Source organism: Euwallacea similis, chromosome 20 (genome assembly GCF_039881205.1).
Source record: "Euwallacea similis isolate ESF13 chromosome 20, ESF131.1, whole genome shotgun sequence".
Taxonomy (NCBI): domain Eukaryota; kingdom Metazoa; phylum Arthropoda; class Insecta; order Coleoptera; family Curculionidae; genus Euwallacea; species Euwallacea similis.
Window position 1 is genome coordinate 3,395,296 of NC_089628.1, and position 18,256 is coordinate 3,413,551.

The 18,256-nt window shown below is 39.0% G+C and overlaps 2 protein-coding genes across 6 annotated transcripts in view; both read right to left on the reverse strand.

Moving 5' to 3' along the window:
- Positions 1-13,691, reverse strand: part of LOC136415317 (serine/threonine-protein phosphatase 2B catalytic subunit 2-like) — a 33,399-nt gene extending 19,708 nt beyond the window's left edge. For 4 of the 5 annotated variants that reach the window (XM_066399845.1, XM_066399844.1, XM_066399843.1 and 1 more), the window contains exons 1-2: positions 13,502-13,691; positions 8,229-8,432 (exon numbers count right to left, since the gene is read on the reverse strand). In XM_066399845.1, the coding sequence (XP_066255942.1) occupies positions 8,229-8,432; positions 13,502-13,553 (256 nt within the window). In that variant the 5' untranslated portion in view covers positions 13,554-13,691. The remainder of the gene's footprint in view (positions 1-8,228; positions 8,433-13,501) is intronic. The other variant, XM_066399846.1, reaches the window with a different exon arrangement.
- A 380-nt stretch (positions 13,692-14,071) lies between these two features.
- On the reverse strand, positions 14,072-18,251 carry LOC136415591 (mucin-3A-like). The gene is made up of 6 exons (XM_066400231.1): positions 18,234-18,251; positions 16,839-17,118; positions 15,748-15,886; positions 15,335-15,684; positions 14,738-14,923; positions 14,072-14,680 (listed from the first exon to the last, which is right to left on the reverse strand). Exons 1-6 carry the CDS (start codon positions 18,249-18,251, stop codon positions 14,451-14,453), a joined length of 1,203 nt encoding a protein of 400 aa, XP_066256328.1. The 3' UTR covers positions 14,072-14,450.
- Positions 18,252-18,256: the final 5 nt, after the last annotated feature.

Here is an 18,256-nt window from a genome sequence, read left to right on the forward strand (position 1 = left end):
ACTGATCTAATACATATTTCATCAACTTGCAAACGGGCTCAACGTGAACTTTCAGTCTGCAGATCGATCGCTAACCAGAAGTGTATATTCTGACCGAAATTTCATAATGCCGACGTTAATTTGTATAGTGAAGTCAAACACGGCTTCAAATCTACAGCAGAACGGTCAATCGGGCCGAGCGTCGAAGAATTCACAAAAATGAGACGTAATGACAATAAACGATTATAGAGGCAGACGTAGTTCAGGAACAGTAAAATGGCAACGCCGCAAAGTTCTTTTGTTTAATTGATTCATGACAGCGACGTCAAGTTTCTGCCTACCATGCTTCAAAAGTTGGAGATTCATCTTTTTACTTAAGGTGAATAAGGAAACATACTGTCAACTCGATCAAGAAGATTCTGATTTCGCTTATCTCAAATGATACTTGTGCAAAATCACGATAATGAACTTTGCGTGCAGTCCAAAGGAAATTTAACTAATCTAAGTGAACATTTGCCTACTTCTGATGATGTTTGCATGAAATAAAACGTTAAATCTGGCGGAAAGTCGGTAGATTGATGTCAATTTGTAATTTGCTTATATTGGCGGCAAATATGTGACATACGTATGTCTATTCAAATTTGTGAAGTAGTTCAGTGTATGTTGGTGAAATTAGATGGTTAAGAAAGTGCGAAAGTGGGTGAAATTGGGGTTTTTAAGTTTGTATCGAATCTGTTTAAATCAGGATATCAAGCTAATTCAAATTAGCTTAATTCAACCAAAATAAAGGTATGTGAAAATTGAAAGTTGGTTGAAATAAGTGTGAGATCGGCATAAAAAAGATCTTGCGAAATCCGCTTATCAGAGGCTTGTTCTGAAGGGTTTCTTAAATTCAAGAGAATTCTACGTGAAAGTTTGTTTAACTCTTGTGAAATCTATGCGGATGAGAGAGAGAGAGAGAGAGAGAGAGAGAGAGAGAGAGAGAGAGAGAGAGAAAGAGAGAGAGAGAGAGAGAAAGAGAGAGAAAGAGAGAGAAATTTGTCCGAAATCAGTTTATAACACGTAAAAAGACTTGATCAGATGAGTTTAGTTCAGATTATACCGGTATATAAAGTCACCTTATAGCTCTCCTTAAACTTGTATGTATAAAAAGAGATTTGTCAAGGGACCTTTGTGTGTATTGTCGGGGTGCAAAGTGACACTTTTGTCCCTAATGGTAAAAGGGTATCTATTGTTTTCTTTAGTTTTATCTAAATGATTGTTGTTGTTAGTCTTTGCGGCCGCATCATCCGCAAAGCGCGAGCGTGGCCGATCGATGCGGTGGCCGGGTGGTGGCCCTGCGTCGGCATTCATTCGGTCACGGCCGTTGCTCCATTTTCCGCACTCTTTCTCTCCTTTTCTCTTTCACTGCCTCCTCATCCGCTCCTTCGGCCATTCAAGCTTACCGCCGACTTTACATCATTCACTCCCGATGGCTATCTGTCCCGTTATTCGAATTTGTCTCTCAATTTTGCCGCCATCCCTCAAGGGAAACCGAACGTTCCACCCAATTTTTTTTTCTCTGCTTCCCTTGTTACATTGTTCTAGAAACCGAGAGAAATATTGGACGGATTCGGAGAATTTGCGATGGCGAAGCTTGAATTCCTTGACTGTTTTTTGTCTGCGAATTGGATTTAACAAGCAGCTGTTAATTAGATCTTGTGAAGAATTGATCAAAAAATCCAACTTTACCGCTTTCAGTCAGCACTATAGCAAAGTCGATCGCTGAAATGAAACGCTGTTCTCTGAATGACTGACAATTTTGCTGTCAGAAGTCTCTTCAAGAGCAAAATTGTCAAAATGCATACATTGTTTTGACAGTGTCACCACTTTATGTTGTCATATTTCATGGTATAAAGCGATTTCAGGCAATTATCAAAAGTTCCCAATGAATCAAATTCTAATGTTTGGTAAGTAGACTGGAAAATGCTTATTGTATTGACAGAAACTTGGCAACGAATTGAAAAGTAAGTTTTACGACGTGTCGAGCAATAATTCTATTATTGAAAGGTTTCATTACCGGAGTTATTATTAGATTTTTGCCGCACTCGAAGTGCAATAAATTTTTGAACATGGAACAACCGCGACAGTGAAACTAGAAATCAAACCACCATTTCCCCAAGTTTTACATCTGAATACATTTTTGTTTCTCTAACTTTAATTGGGAAACAACGAAAATTTGTCTTGTCAGGCTTGAAATGCCTTTTATTTCTTTTACCCGTCCTCCCTTATTTATCTACGGAAAATCAGATAAAGATGTCAAAATCAAAAGAGAACGAAATCAATTTAAGTGGACAACAAGTACGAGTCTGTGGACGTTAAAATAATCGAAACAACTGTGGAAGGCTTAAAGGTTATTGCTAAAAAATACGAAGGAAAAAGGGAAAATGTCAAGGAGTGAAATGGAAAAAATAAATAAAAAAGAAAAACACCAAAGAATCTTTATGACACATTTCGTATCTTTCATTACTATAAATCACGGGACCCTTTCCAGGTTTTCGCGTTCGACGATACATAATCCACTCATAAAATACGTCACAACTAAATACACACAAATCATTTTCCGCGAACACAAAATTAGACTCAAAGGAGCTTTCAATAAGCGCTCAACACGTTTCAATTTTCATCTGTTAATGACAACGAAACGAAGCCTTTGTATCGGATATCTGCGTGAATATCTGCCTCAATTCTATATGCCGGTAGGGAGAAAGGATAGATAAGGGAGAAACGGGACAATAGGTGCTACTAAAAAGGAATGCTGTGTCATTATTCGGGCATGTTCGAAGCGATCCCCAAACGAAGGCAATGGGTTAATGGGATAAGCCAAAATGCGAGGGAGGGATAATTATATATATACTTACAAAGAAATTTTAGTTATTAGGAAGTACAGTTTTCCACTTGCCTTCCTCCAAAACTATCTAATTTCCCCCGAAATTCTGCCGCGTAAACTCGTGTTTTCAACGTTTGGACTGAAATTCCCACTCAAACTTTTGGCATTAACTTTACGTTGACAAATACACGGAGTTTCTCTCGGTTCCCAATATACTTTGGTTACAGTCCCTTTTGGGTGTTTATCCAAGACGTTAAATAACGTATCCAACGCGGCACTGTTAAAGCGCGAACTAGAAGTTGATTAATATTGTGATTATGCAACGTGGAACACGATCGATCATGTAGTTACAATGATGTTAGATTTGGGGAATTCGTAACGTTCAGGTGGGTCAGATTCAGGCACAGTGCCAAGCCCCAATCGATACGTATCGCAGGTTGTGTTGGGGGAGCTGCCCGGCGTTATACGTAACAGGTGATCGGAGAGCTGACAGGGTCAGAGTCGAGAAATTGGAATAATCTACCACCATTATGGTCCTTGACGAACAACCATTTTTTTAGGCTAATATTTTGTTAAAATCGAGAGTAACCGGAAAATGCTCGTTTACGATTGGTTAAACCTGTAAATTTGACAGTATACTAGGCCTTGACGCAATCATCACCACGGCAACCGTAACGTGTCCATTTGAAAGCTGTTGTGTCAAGTGCGAGGAAAATACAGGCTTGCCTACAAAACCCAACTTTAAAGACAATGTCAACTACGATAGACTTATTTCAGGAAAATGCAATTTAGAACGCAGCCGGCAATAGTTTTGCATTGTCGGAATGAAGAAGCAATAAATCGTTTTGCACAGCTATGTCCGAAAATGTCACTTTTGTTCCACTGACTTGAGATTGCGAAAAAGTTACTTTATTGGGCACAATTTCTATATTGTCTAGAGGTGTCGCAGAGAATGTAGACGAGTAATGGAAAGCACATTTATCATTTCATTTCAAAAACCGAACCATTTTGTGGCGTTCGGCTGTATCGTCATTAGTAACATTTCCTTCTTTCGTGTTTCACAAATTAATTTTTCTTTCTTTATAGCTGAAACATTGTTCGATTCTTATCAAATAACACTTTCTTTATTCGCTGACCTCGTAAATTCGAGCCGCCTTTCGTGCATTCTTATCGTTGTCTGCATTTGCGTTTAGCCAGTTTTTTCAGTTATTAACTGGGAGCAGACACGCCCCGAGTAAAGCGCGATGAGAAGCCAATTTGCCCGTCAAAATAAAAATTTATTCGCTTTTATCCCGCGAACGGGAAGAGGCCGCTCCGGATTACACGAACTTCCATTTAAATCCAATTTCAACTTTAATGCAGGGAAATTAATTTTGTATGTGATGCACCTTACTGGCTTCTTCCAAGCTGAAGAGGATTTTTTCTGTGTTGTGTGAGGTGATAAATCAATACAGTCTTCCTTTTGCCCTTAATTTACTCGGGGGGCTCGATAGTTCCCGAATTTATTCCCTTTGCGACTAGAGGAGAAGATAAGGGCAGCGCGAAGTTCTTCCTTATCGCCTCTGACTTTGATTTCGTACTTCCGAATTATGAATAATAAATCGGGTGTTTTAACCCAATTTGAATAATTGAATGCAGTACTTTTTTTGTACGGGAAGCTCTGCTGCAAAGAGAGAGAGAAACTAGGAAAAAAAACCATTCCAATCATGATTCGAAGAAGAATCCTGAAAATACATTGCTGATTGTCGCTCATCGACATTTTTGAACTTTCAATTTATGGATGTGTGAAATTGTGTGACTTAAAAAAATATGCATTCAAAACCCGAATAAATAGGGGGCGTCTAGAAGAGGCGTTTCGAGTAAATAACAACAATAAAAAATCGAATAATAGAACATACATTCATGTGGCAACGTGCCCGATCAATGATATCCTTAGGACTGCCTTTAATTACAGTGAAAGGAAATAGCGATTTTAAGGGCCCTGACAGCCAAGACCAAACGAAGAATAAACAGCAAAACAGGCCTAGAATCATTTCCTAGAATCGCTTGCATACTCACTATGTTTGTGACTGGCCCCTACCCCTATTGATACTGTCGTGGTATGTGCGAGTACAACCAACTATGCAGTGAGGTATCTTGAATCAAAAAATGCTTGAATCGATTTAAAATGTTTGGAATTGGAAAACTCCTTAGTTCTACGCTCCTTTTTATACAAATTTAAAGAAACTTGTGGCGAATCTTATCCTTAGTTACACGAGAAGGACGTACTGTATTTCGGCGCTATAAGAGAAGTGCAGTACTTCAAGATGTAACTCGAATAGCTTTTCGTCGCTTTTCCATTATCAAGGAAAAGAGACGGGAAATAAACAGGAATACGAAATTTCTTTCTTTCCCGAACACGTTTTTCATTATTTGTTTACTAGATAGGTTCAGCGTGAGATCGTTAGTCACGATCCAATAAAAGATTCGTCTCTATTCGAGCCGACATAGGCGTCCTGGTAAATATTTGCCTCAACTTTTCCACTTAACGAATTGAGATTCTGCTTGTCTGAACGCGGAAAAGCGTTATCTAATAATTTTTTTCTCGGTGGTTACAACCAGTGACGTGCGTGATTACAGAAAAAATGCTCTTTTGACACTCGAATTCAAAGCGGACGTAGGTCGATTTGGTATCGCGTAACAGCGACATTTTCTATATTGATTGAAGCCTTAGAACAATGAAACCTGAACTAATTAGATAAAAACTATAGAATGCTTCGTCACCCCGAAATAAGCAGGGTTCGTTTAGTAACTTGGTAACTAGCAAAAACAAGTCAAGATTCGGATTGTTTTCCCTTCTTTCGTCGAGTCCCATTCGAGTGATGCTACATATGACTAATACATACAGGGGTCTATGTCCGGTGTTCAACCGTGGGATTGGGCAGTTTTTTCGGAGATATTCGAGAAAAAAATGGAAATTTTAGGAAAATGGGAACTGCAAAAATGTGAAAATTCAAGGTGGCGATTATCGGAAAAAACAAAGTCGATGATGGTCGTAGAAGAGAATAAGACCGAATCGATGTGAACATTTTTCAACATTAATCGGAACACGGATTCGGGGTGCGTCTTGCCCCTTTATAGCTCGAGTCATGCAGGAATGTTGTGTAGCTAATTACTAAGAATCGATTGCTATTAATTACGATCAATTAGCCGTGTCGCTATGCACTGTTCGACTGATTAAAAGTACCAAAATGGAAGGAAAACGAGCATGTTTCATCAATTTCTCCATGAAAATCATGGAAAATTGGCAGTTGAAAATGTCTTTGAATCGTATTTTAAGAGTTGAAGTGAAGGTTACTTCCATAATTGTTATCTTTTATGTTGCAGATATCATCTGAGGCTCATTAAAAAGTTTAAAAGCGATAAATTCCCCCTTTCTTTGCTAAGTGTTTGATAACGACAAATTGACACTTAAGTTGCCTATTCCCCATTAAGTCTACTTCCTCATTATGAACCGATTATTATTACTATTCGATAAGCACTGTTTACAATGTTTAAAGATATTATATTTGAAGAATTCGGCGTTTGTTTACAACGACCATATAAAACCAAATATTAACAAGGCAAAATGTGTTACCTGCGGTTATTTTTAGGTTCGGATTGACCTTTGAGTCGCCCCGGCCTAATGTGAACTAAAATACATTACCTGTTTGGTTTTAATGAGGACTGTTATTGGCGTTTCTCTATAGCCCAACGTACCTGAAACAAAAATATTCTTTTGAGGAATCCTCATATGAATCACCATTCTATTTTACTATCAAAGCTTCGACGAAGGTAATGGGTAAATAATACCTTGTATAACTGAGTTAATGATCCATTTAAAGCGTCCCAAAGGCACAGTAGCTGCCTCGGATCGTTTAAAAATGGCAGGAAATTATGAATAGAACTTTCCTGACATTCATGCCCAATTGCATTCGCCCATTTAAATATTGTTGCAGAGGAGTTTTCTTCTCCGTTTTAAATGCTAACAAAGTTCCGCGTTTAACGAGCCACTTAAGAGTACCTACGTTTCCACCATGGCAAAAGGAAGGAGGAGAAAGAAGGCAAGAGAGAAGAGAACAATTCATCACCGGACGAATATAAATAATATGAAGCCATCATATACGTGAGACGAATATAAAACATTTGTCGGGAAGCAAACACGTTTTGGAGCAGAATTGCCATTTTTCGGTAAAGTAGTTTTCGTTTTAACCAAAATTTCAATAAAGACGCTGAAATTACCCTCCGACTCTAATTTCATGAATAACCATTGGCGTAACTCAAGTATTTCCAGAGCTTCGAGTTTTTCCATGAGAGTATTATGTCCGGGAAAATCGCTTTTCACAATTTCTATAACAGACGAACCGTACGCCCACGACTTCAATAAACTTAAAAGATAACTTAGGCGACTTGAAGAACTGGCTGCAAACTATTTTTCCACGGAAAACCAGGGGCGCAGCTCAAGCATTTTTGTCCACTAAAGTTTAAAACTTGGTAAGTTAATAACAAGGAAATATTCGGGCAGTTAACTGGCGCTCGAAAAAATATAATTAGATTATAAATTGCAACGCGTACCAGTCAATTTACTATAATTAGAGCAAAGTGTAATCTACGACCCCCTGGCGAATCGTTATTTACTACGCTAATTAAATACGCAAAGTCGCAAGTCACACCGATGGTGAGCAGCTCTAACATAGAGCTTTCGCCGATAAAAATAAGTACGAGTAGTTAATGGACATTGGAGACCAAAAAATTACTATCTCATTGGTATACGATTAGTAAAACTTCTATACTCATTTCATCTTGCTTGTGAGCCTGATTGAACACATGAACCGTATAAAAGCAGTGGCGTATCAAGCAATTTCCATCCTGTATTAACTTTTGCAAAGAATATCTCGGCGGAAGGATTTCCGTTAGAGCCTGGGAAATTGGAAAACAAAAACCTATTTAGGGCAGTCGCGTAAGAAATGAAGACGCGCCCTTATTGACCCTTGAGATTGCCCAAAGGCTCTTTGAAGTTTGGACACATGGGCCCTTGATTGCCCTCCATCAAGAACGAAAGGTTAAATTAAGTCGAGAGAAAAATGATGGAAACAAACAGATATATGTATATTGTGTGATATTTCCACGTTACGACTTCTAAATTTCATTTTCCTGGAGGAGAATTAAAATCTGGAACCAAGATATTACTGCGGACCACGAAACGAGGAAGGACACTTTGCCATTAGTTTTATTTAATGGAACGCACCGCTGGAATTTATCGACATTTCATGGTCGTTTTGTAACAGGTTTTGGCTATATACAGAGAGAAGAGGACTTCTAATTTTTAATTAAGTTTCAACGAGACATTTAATTTAATTACCTGTGACAGGAGCCTCGATGTCGATCATGGTTTTCTCTGCGCGCAGCAGCTGCGCGCCCTCGTTGATGATGCGCAATGCGGCCGTTTCATCGATGCGCCCTTCCAGGATGAAGTGCTGCTTCAATACTTCCGGTTTCGGTTTGGCGGTCTTTGGATCGAACACCTCGGCCACGGTCAATTTATGGCTCGGCGGGAAGGGTACGGCTGAAACAAACACGGAAATTTGCAGTTTTTACCAGTTTTCAGATCTTAACGTCCAAAGCGTTATGGGAAAAATGCAAGAAAATACAAATCTTCAACGACAAAAATATGCGATCTTGTGGACTCTTTCCATGAGATTTGCAGCTCCTATCGACTTTGACCGGAGATCTAAGTGAAAAGTGCTGAAATTCGGCATTTTATCTGAAAATTCTAGTTTTCGAAATTTGAAATTGGCCAGCCAACGACTGGCAACGTTGGTTGCTGGACAGTTTTGTCAAGACCTAATCAACTTTAGGAACAAAAGTCAAGCGCTACATTGCTTAAGTGTCGGATGTTTCAAAATGACTCAATCGGTATACCAATTCATTACTTTTTATACATACATACTCGATGCGGGTTAAAAACTAAACGAATCCTGACCAATCCAAAGTAATAATAATAACAAGCAGCACTTACAAGCAGCTTATCACTCGTTTTCTGATGCTTCAAGTCAAATGCGGATTAATCAGTAAGTACATAATAAAATATGTCGTAATCGGGTCATAACCAGAGGTTTAAATAAGGTCTATCTATATTACGTCTGTATGTAGATGTATTAATTGTTTACAATCCAAACAATGCTGTAGAGGCTAGACAATTTGATAATGAGCCTTGAGAGTTCTGAAATAGGGCCACACTTTATGAGATGTTACTTCCAGTAGTCATATTAGAATGTTGTTAAGAACTCGTGAAACCCGATCAAAACACGTAATAAACATACGAAAATTATCCCACTGTGTATGCAAATATTTACAGATTTACCACGAGATGTTTCATCTGAAAGACGTCACAGATGTATAATGCACATATATATATTTTTTTTGATAATGATTTGATAAGAGCCTGGTTAAGAAATAATTCTGATGGAGTGGTACTCGATTCGAGAAATCCCACTTTGCGTAGTGGGTACTTCTCTCAAAGCGTTATCAATAAAACGAAAAAAATGTTATATAATATCAATACCCGATGTTTGCTTCCCTTGGGAGTATCCAACAGGTTGGCAACAGAATACTCAGCCAATCTCCAAAAATCAATTCAGTGCGTTACTTTCGTTCCGAAAATTGAACGAGTCACAGTTTGAGAAAAATGTGAAGTGGCTCACTGAATCGACGTTGACAAACTCATTGGGAAGATCGGTTTTAAGATATCAAGAGGAGCGCCCTTAAGTTGGTGCTTCTCTCATTCCGGTCATTCCTAAGGGCTTTTACTGACGCTATGTATTATTAAAAGATAACGCGTAGCGTGAAATCCATTTACGATTTTAATTTACTAAATGGCAAGATCAAACATCTTTTCGTGGAAACTTTGAAATTCGTTATACGTGCAATTAGCCTTTCGGAAGCAACAAAATGCTATAAATTCCGGTTCTGCTTAACTCCCGGCTTGAACTATTCTCAATAGGAAGAAGGGGAAACTTTTTAAACGATTAATAACCTCCCTTTTGAACTTATGGAGCGAGATGGGGGGAAAAAGACAACTTTGCATAGAATCAGCCGGCAAGAAGTTTACTCGACTCTTTTGCGAGTTTAAACAAGTTTCCCGGAATATGGCCGCCGCGCAGTTGGATTATCTGTGAATCCTTGTAATGCTGCAACTTCTTATCCGGTGCTATATTTATGAATAAGGAATTAGCAGATAACGGTATGAAGTTATCTTGCTATAATACAAGGTGTCTCAAAAAAAAAACGGACGAAGCTATAACTCGGCTGTTCATGAACGAATTTTGATGAACCAAAAACCAAGTAAAATGATATATTTTTTTCAGACTACTAAGAAACGTCATTTCTTTTAACTCGACCTTTTCTGCTTCAAGTGTCGACTTGAGAATTTCAAATAGAACTCCATATTTTTTTTTACATTTTTTGATAGAAAATATTTTTCTGAATTTAATGATGTATGATAAGTTAATGTCAAAACAATTTTTAACTTAAAAAATTGAAAAATTTGAACATTATGAGTTATGCAACTATCTGTATCGTCACGTGGCCATCTGTGTTATTCGGGGGTCATCTGCATTTCAGTTCATCTCATCCTATTGTATCATCTTATACAAAAACGTTTGGCGCCATAAACAAGTGGAGCCCATATGATACCCAGCAAGAAGAGACAAGATAAAGCTGTCTTTACTTATTGGAACTACATCATTCTTCCTCTTAATTTTCGGTGAGCAGTTATTCCATAACTCATATTGTTCAAAATTTTCAATTTTTTCAGTTAAAAATTGTTTTAACATTAACTTGTTATACACCATTAAATCCAAAAAAATTTTTAATCGAAAATGTAAAACAGAAATATGGAGTTCTATTTAAAATTCCAAAGTTGACACCTGAATCAAAAAAAGCTGAGTTAAAAAAAATCAACTTTGACGTTACTTAATAGTCCGAAAAAAATATCATTTTGCTTGGATCTTGGTTCATCAAAATTCGTTCATAAATAACTAAGTTATAGCTTCGCTCATTTTTGTGAGACATCTTGTATAAAACTACTTAGAAACACATTATATTTATAGGTATGGAACTGGAAAAGAAATTATGACCTTTTTCTCTACAGAAAAATATTTATTACATAATATCTCATAATAATCATGTCATTTCGGGTTCATTGGTCCCGCCCTTTCTTGGGGCTGGGTCTTTCCCACCACGCCTCGAAACGCGATATTAATCTAGTTAGCATTTTCCATAGTTCACTAACTCCACCCTTTTGGGAGATTTTATGCTAAGCGGGCGTGGGTTACAGTACTATCTATCAGGTTTTGTATTGGCTGCCTACACAAGTTGACGTTTCAATGACTCCGCCCTTATGTGAGGTTCACTGCTGCAAGCGGTGAGTACGTACATACATAAACTGTATAAGTCGATATAATTGGTCAATCACTTTTTTTTTAATTTACACGTGGCGGAAATGAGTCAATTTTCAATTGTACTTTTTAATTTTTCGCTTAAAGTTTCGTGTATAAAATAGTCATAAGCGAATTTTCGTTAAGAATACGCCGTTATTGATGTTTTTTTTCCTTATTTTAGTCCACCTAACACCAAAAAACGCGTGGGCGTGGCCTTTCGTTTGTAACCGATGCACGCGTAAAAATAGATTTTATTTCTATCGTTGTTTTAACTATTATACACACCGCGGGCATTCTTTTAAGGAAAACTATAGTCATGATGGGACATGATGATGACACAACGAAATAATTGTTTGTGGTGGTACGAAATTTTGCCACGAACGAGGAATAGATGCATAACAGGAAGCTCGAGTTTCGTGACCTTTTCTACATTCCCCATTAACATTAAATGGCAAATGAGCAGCGATTGTCTTGTATACCTACAAAGTCAGCAAAACATTTTTTTACGTCGTTCCCAGTTCGTGCATAGGTACCTTACCAGGTACCAACTGACCTATAGATTTCGTAATAAAGTTATCATGATCATTAATAGTGATTATTAAAAAATGACTGCCACTCACAATTTTCTACATGTAAAGCACATACAACTTGGCAAGGTTTCTTTTATTTTCATAAGTGATATCAAAAGTGTACGAATATACAGGGTCTCTCAAAGTTAGGTTGCATAGTTCTGTAACACCATATTATAGAACCTAAAACCTTTCGTTTGTGAGATTCAAAGTCCCAAAGTTCAAATTTGTTCTCAATATTTTTCCGTGCAGGTAGTTTCTGAGATATTTAGCTGAGATTTAGAAGGAACTCACTCTTTGGCGCGTGTTTGCGCGCTGTATTGTTGATCCTAAATACGAATTTTTTTTCTCGGAAATAGCACGGAGTCGTTAACAAGGGTTTTCGTCGGAGTTCTTAGTAAAGGATGAATGTTACTCTACATTTTATCTGGGAATAGTGTGTAATTTAAAGTCTACTCGTGTGTGAGGCCTTGTACCCAAATAAAATAAAGGAAGGAATAAAACGAGAAAGGAGCGAATAATAGGGATGGCATTTATACAAAAGTGTGAAATAGATTTCTTGTTGGGATCGTCTCGGATTATCTCCGATGCTTTCGGAACTTCCCCCAATCCCCTTGAAATTCTTAGAATCACCTAGAATGTCCTGGAATTTCCACGAATCTTTCCGGACCTCCTCCTCTTGGAGCGCAAAATCTCCTCGGTGAATAACACCCTCACTTCATATGAACCAACTTTCGAATCACGGTTGTTCAACGAGGCCTCTGCCATTTTACGGGGGATTTTGAGAATTTCGGCGAGTGATCATAGGAGAAAACTCACAGTAGGCGGTGAACCGCAAATGTGGGCCGTTGATTAAGCCATTTGCATTTACTATCAAAACATCTGAATGAGAAATAGATAACAGCTGATGGATTAATCCAAGACCTGCCTCTGATATCTCAACGCCTACTTAACGTTGCTTTTTAATGATCGCCGTCTCGAGAAAAACTGTCAGATTGATAGTTTTCCTCGCATTAGATCCCGTGGGTTTCGCTAGAGGCAAAATACCCTGAAACCCCAACAAGGGCGACATTGAAGGTCGGCTATTACAGGTGTATAAGGGTGGCGCTCCACGAAAGCGTCTTTCTCCATAAATTGGGGCAACCTGTTACATTGGGCTGAAATTCCGTCGAATGTTTATAGGTCAATATCGGCGCCGCCGTGTCAGATAACCTAAACCAGCGGCGGGCAAATAATGCCTTAATGAGTCGCAGGTGAGAAGCGTGCGATAAAAACGGACAAAAACCGCTCGAGAAAAAAAGAAAACGTTGAACGTCGTCCAAATGTATTTTAGGTTTTTATGTCAATAATAAACATTGCAGGAGGCCAAAACTGGCAACGGTGTATGTCGCAGAGCGAGCACCGATTGACAGTTGTTGGCCGCTCGGACTGCGGGACAAACAATAAATTCGGGACTTGAGGGTTCCTGCAGGTACCCGGTGCGGGTGCCCCCGGAACCGCTGGGGGGCCGTATTGTCGAAAGCGAGAAAACGGCACCGGAATCGATTGCTCGTCATGGCGCCTAGAAAATCAATTGTGCGCGAAGCCGTCCCAAGTTGGGCCTACGGAAAAGCCGCTTCACTGACCTTGTATCATCCGTTGGGTGGTCGATTGCTTCGCCGTGTTGTTCGAAGACATTTCTGAGTCGCGTTTGCTGCACTTTAAATTATAAACATCGGTTAAAGTCGCACTTTTAGCACTCCCGGACCGCACACAAGCTAGAAACTACTCAAGATGGAGCGACGAGCGCCTACGACCCAGACAGAGCTCCTGACAGTGCGCAGCAGGAACGCGTCGAATCGTTGCCGACCTCGAGGCAGTCGGAACGAGCACTATCGCCATCTAGAAGAGGGTGTGCGCGCATTTGCCGCAAGACGTCATCATCATGGTGAGCAGGAAACATAGGCACCGTTTTGCTGTGAGCAAAAAAATGTGTTACTTTCTTTATGCGATCATGGATGGCACCATATTCTGGAGACTGATCGCAAAAAATAGTGAAAGCATCATTTTTTATTTAATTCCCCATTTTCGCGATCCAGCAAAATGCACTAAATGATGGATTGTAGCGAAAACTGTTTCCAGTGGAGTGAAAATTGATATTGAACATGAATTTTGCTAAAAAAACACATTTTATTCATAAATTAATCTTAAATTAATACAAAAATAATTTTCATGTATTTACAGGTCTTGTAGGTTTTAATGTCGATATGAATGATTAACGCAACTTAGAATAAATTACTAATATCCCTAATTACACAAATTTTTGGTACTTTGGCACCTGTCTTAGGATCCTACAGATATGAAGGGAAATAGTTAACGAAGCGAAATTTTTAACTGAAAAAATGAGAAAATCATGGAAAGCAATTCCGATTCCATCGCCTTAATTTCACCGTTTTGTCCATTGAAGTTCGTGTCGAATATTATTCGTAATGCGGTTTGTGACTAGATAGCAATATTGCAACTTCACATTGGTATATTATTGACGGACAATTTTTCTCTGCTTATACCGCGAAAACTGGATCTTTTCAGTTAAAACTAATTTTCGTTACACCCCAAACCTGCAGACCAGTTACACATTCCCCCAATTGGGTCAAAGCTCAGATTTTTCGGGCACGTATACTCCCAACCAATAATCTTATCCGAATCCATTTTTGCGCAGGAAATGAATTTCTTGCAGGACAAAGGATGGGGGAAATTGCCCTGATCCAGGCATTCTATCATACCATTTGCGTGCAGGAGCACCTTGCTATGGGCTGGAATATTACCTGAAATAATCAGTGAGATTTGATGCTGAGTTTTATTAAACGAAAAGCGTCACTTACCTACGACACTGGCCTCAACATTGTCGTAATAATCGTAATCTCGAATGGTCTTCAGTTTGATATCATTTCTGACTTTATCAAAAGATTCCACCATCCTTCCAGCAGAAGTGACCACCACTAGCGGGCCTTCAGTTGCTGGACTATACTTACTCCCAGCACGAGTTGTAGCTGCTCCTGAAGAGGTATCTGTGCACAAATGTGCAAGTTTCATTAAGACCGATAAGTAACTATATCTGGAAGATAAGTTTCAGGGAAAGCGAGAGACTAACGAAAATTAAAAATCTGAAAATATGGATATTATCCCGACGCGTACAGGTCATGCAATTAACTCTAAACGCAATTTTCCATCTTTTTCTGAAAATCTAAAAATTCCACTACTATCCCACGCGTTCCGAAACGCACTTTCTACGTGACTGAATTTTGTCGCAGGAAAATTGGAAATTCGGTTAGTCATAAAACAGTAGCATAGGATCGCATTTGATAAAATGATGAAAGCCTCTCCCAAGGTGCTGTAAGAAGGGCAAAGTTCGAAAAGGAATATTTTACCAAATTGGCCTTCTACGCCACTAAATATTGAAGCGAATCTAACTACGTTACATTTATTGACGAAATCCTGTGCAGTTATCGTCTGAAGATTGTAAATTTGATCCAAAAACGACGTGGAAGGTGGTACTTTATTCCTGGATCTAAACTGATTCCCAATAAAACTTGGAGGAGTTGAGTATAAGTCCAATTGAGAAGACACGAAGAATGGAATGCTGTAGGCCAACGTTTTCTTATCGGTGATGTCGTGGGAGGTCGGTGAGGACGAAACCAAAGACTCAATAAGCGGTGGTTTCACACTGGTCCTCACTGGTTGAAGACGCTTTCTTGTTGGAGCAGGTGCTTGTTGGAGTTCTTGCAGGGTCGACGCTAGGTCTCCAAGTTCAGTGGTATCTGTGTAGTTCCTTAAAAATTATTGAGGTACGCTTTGAGAAGTGTTGAGGAAAATAATGTGCGATAAAACGCACTTTTCTTTATTCTCTTGCGATTGGTAATTGGAGGACTCCAAGTGTTGGTCGGTGATATTGGTAACGGTTTTGGGGGTTGTAAGTCTACCGTACGGTTTTCTGGAGACGAATTTGAACCGATTGCTAGTTCTGATGGAGGCTGAAATTAAAGAATTTTACTGAGTGTTTCTTCGTGGTTTCAATTTTCGCATTGTTAATTCCAGTGGTGAAATCTAATTAAAATATGTATTGAGTGTGCGCAAAAACTGGTCAAATTCCCTATTTCTTCATGAAACCGTAGAAAAATGTCACAGAAAATGTTAATAATTTATTTCCAAATATCTCTTATTAATCAACGTACACATAATCGTGATTGCACGACTGAATATTAAATTGGACACACCCGTTTTAGTAACAAGAACTTAAATGTCTCTTATATCAGAGATTGGAATTGAATTTGCAGCTCGTGTAGTTTTCTCTCAGAATCGTGCTAAAAACCCTCGTTAAGGTCCGTTTTTGTCTATTTTTATTCGAGATTGACTGTTATTGTCGATTAAAATTCCATTGACGGTATAATACACCTTAAAACAGCCTCCGGAATAAAAATCGAAAGTCGCTATTGCCGATCGATCGAAAGGTCAATAAATCCTTCGCCATATTAAGAATGAAGACACACGGAGCTTAGGCCACTTAAAATGCAATTTCCATTATGAAAGAATGTTCGATAAGTGAAATTTCACGCATATCGGCTCGTTGAAACATCGAGAGGCTCAAGAAACATGATAAACCCACCTAATTTTCTTTCCCTATAACCGCTTTCGCCAATGAATTTTATTGCGAAATCTGGAAAAGCCATAGAAAAGGTTGATGTAAAGGTTGCTGTCCTACGTCAATGCAATTTACAGAAAACCCCGACTATTTTTTAGAAACCACAACTTTATATCTTAATCAGGAAATTTCCTTTGGCCTAACGCCCAAATCCCTTGTACACAGGGTGTCCTAATGATCCATTCAAACGGCTATTTGCCTCATTTACGTACACCCGATATTTTTCCAATGGCATTCCATCCAAATTTAGGCAATGACAAACCTTAACTCCACACCCGGCTCACCTTGACTTTCTACCGTCGTCGTTGAAGGAGGCCTGAAGGTGGTGGACCGACTCCTGACGGTGGGTTTTCTGCGGCCGCTTTTAGTCGTTCTGGGTGATGATGGTGTGGTGGTTCTCACCGTAGTAACGCTGGTACTCGGCCGCTTTCGGTGCCCCACGCGAAACGGAGATTGTCTCGTTACTATTGAAATCTGCAAGAGAGATACCTCAGTCAAATGGTGCTCTGAGGGTGTGCCGGTGTGGGCTCGGTGGGATTTTGTATGTGGAGATGGTATTCTGTTCTGTTGTGAATAATTGTATCATTTTTTTGTAAATAAAGAATTTTTCTGTGGTGTTTTATTGTAGATGATATGTAGGTACACACGAGAGCTTTTTACTAAATCTTGCCCCTCACGGCGCCACTGAGATCTTAGATTTGAGAAAAATTACTCAGGAATGTAATCAATCAATGCAGTTTATGATAATAAATAGCTAACTTTGTTCGTGGTTTCAAGGGTTCTTGCTAAATTTTTATTTTTTCAGACGGCGCCCGCAGCGCGTTGTATTCAGCCCTATCCGGGGCTCTCCAGCCACTTAAATAATCCTTGTAAAAAGGACTTCAAGATGACGTAGCAAGGCTTCAATTGTAAGCTTCAAAAATTAACGAATGACGTCAAATGCATCTAAGTTCTTTCTCTTAAACTCACGATTCTTGTCCTCAAGTAGTAGAAGGACGACGTGAGGGTGACATCATTCCTGACATCATTCCTGACGTCAATCGTTGACGTTTTCGTGTTTTTTTTTCGTGCGATAACTGAGGCCAAACACTGAGGAAGTGAACGCGATTTACTGCATTTTCTTCCCATATATCGATCGTCGCTGCGTCCTTACTAAATTTGGCAATAAATGATAGAACTGGTTGTCACGTAAGGAAGGTTGATGAGGCAGCGAGGAGGATCTCCGGGGTCGGTCTATGAATTGGAACCTAATATCAGTGAGGGAACTTAAAAAATACCAAAATTGTGAGGTAAAGGGGAATTGTAAAAATCCTCCCCTTGAAGGTTTTGGAGTTGATACGGAAATTAATAAAGAGGTTTCAAGGGGAACATTATTCGATGACAAAAAATCGAGTTTCAAACACATGATGTCCCTGGCAGATTACCATTTGGAGACACGACACTGACCTACACGAAATTGTCGAGAAATGTAGATGAAAGTATGCTCTTTTTCGTGGTAAAATTTGCAGTGGCGTAGACGAGTGCATTTTCAAGTAATTCACGTGCTCCGCCGAAACAGACAATTAATTTTTTATAAATGTCAATTTTTTTCTGCCGCAGAAAACGGTATGATCAATAAAAATTATAGCAAAAAAGCGGAATTTCAATTATTCAAACAACTTTTGTGGTCACCTCGTTGCCTGACGGCTAAAGCGCATATCTG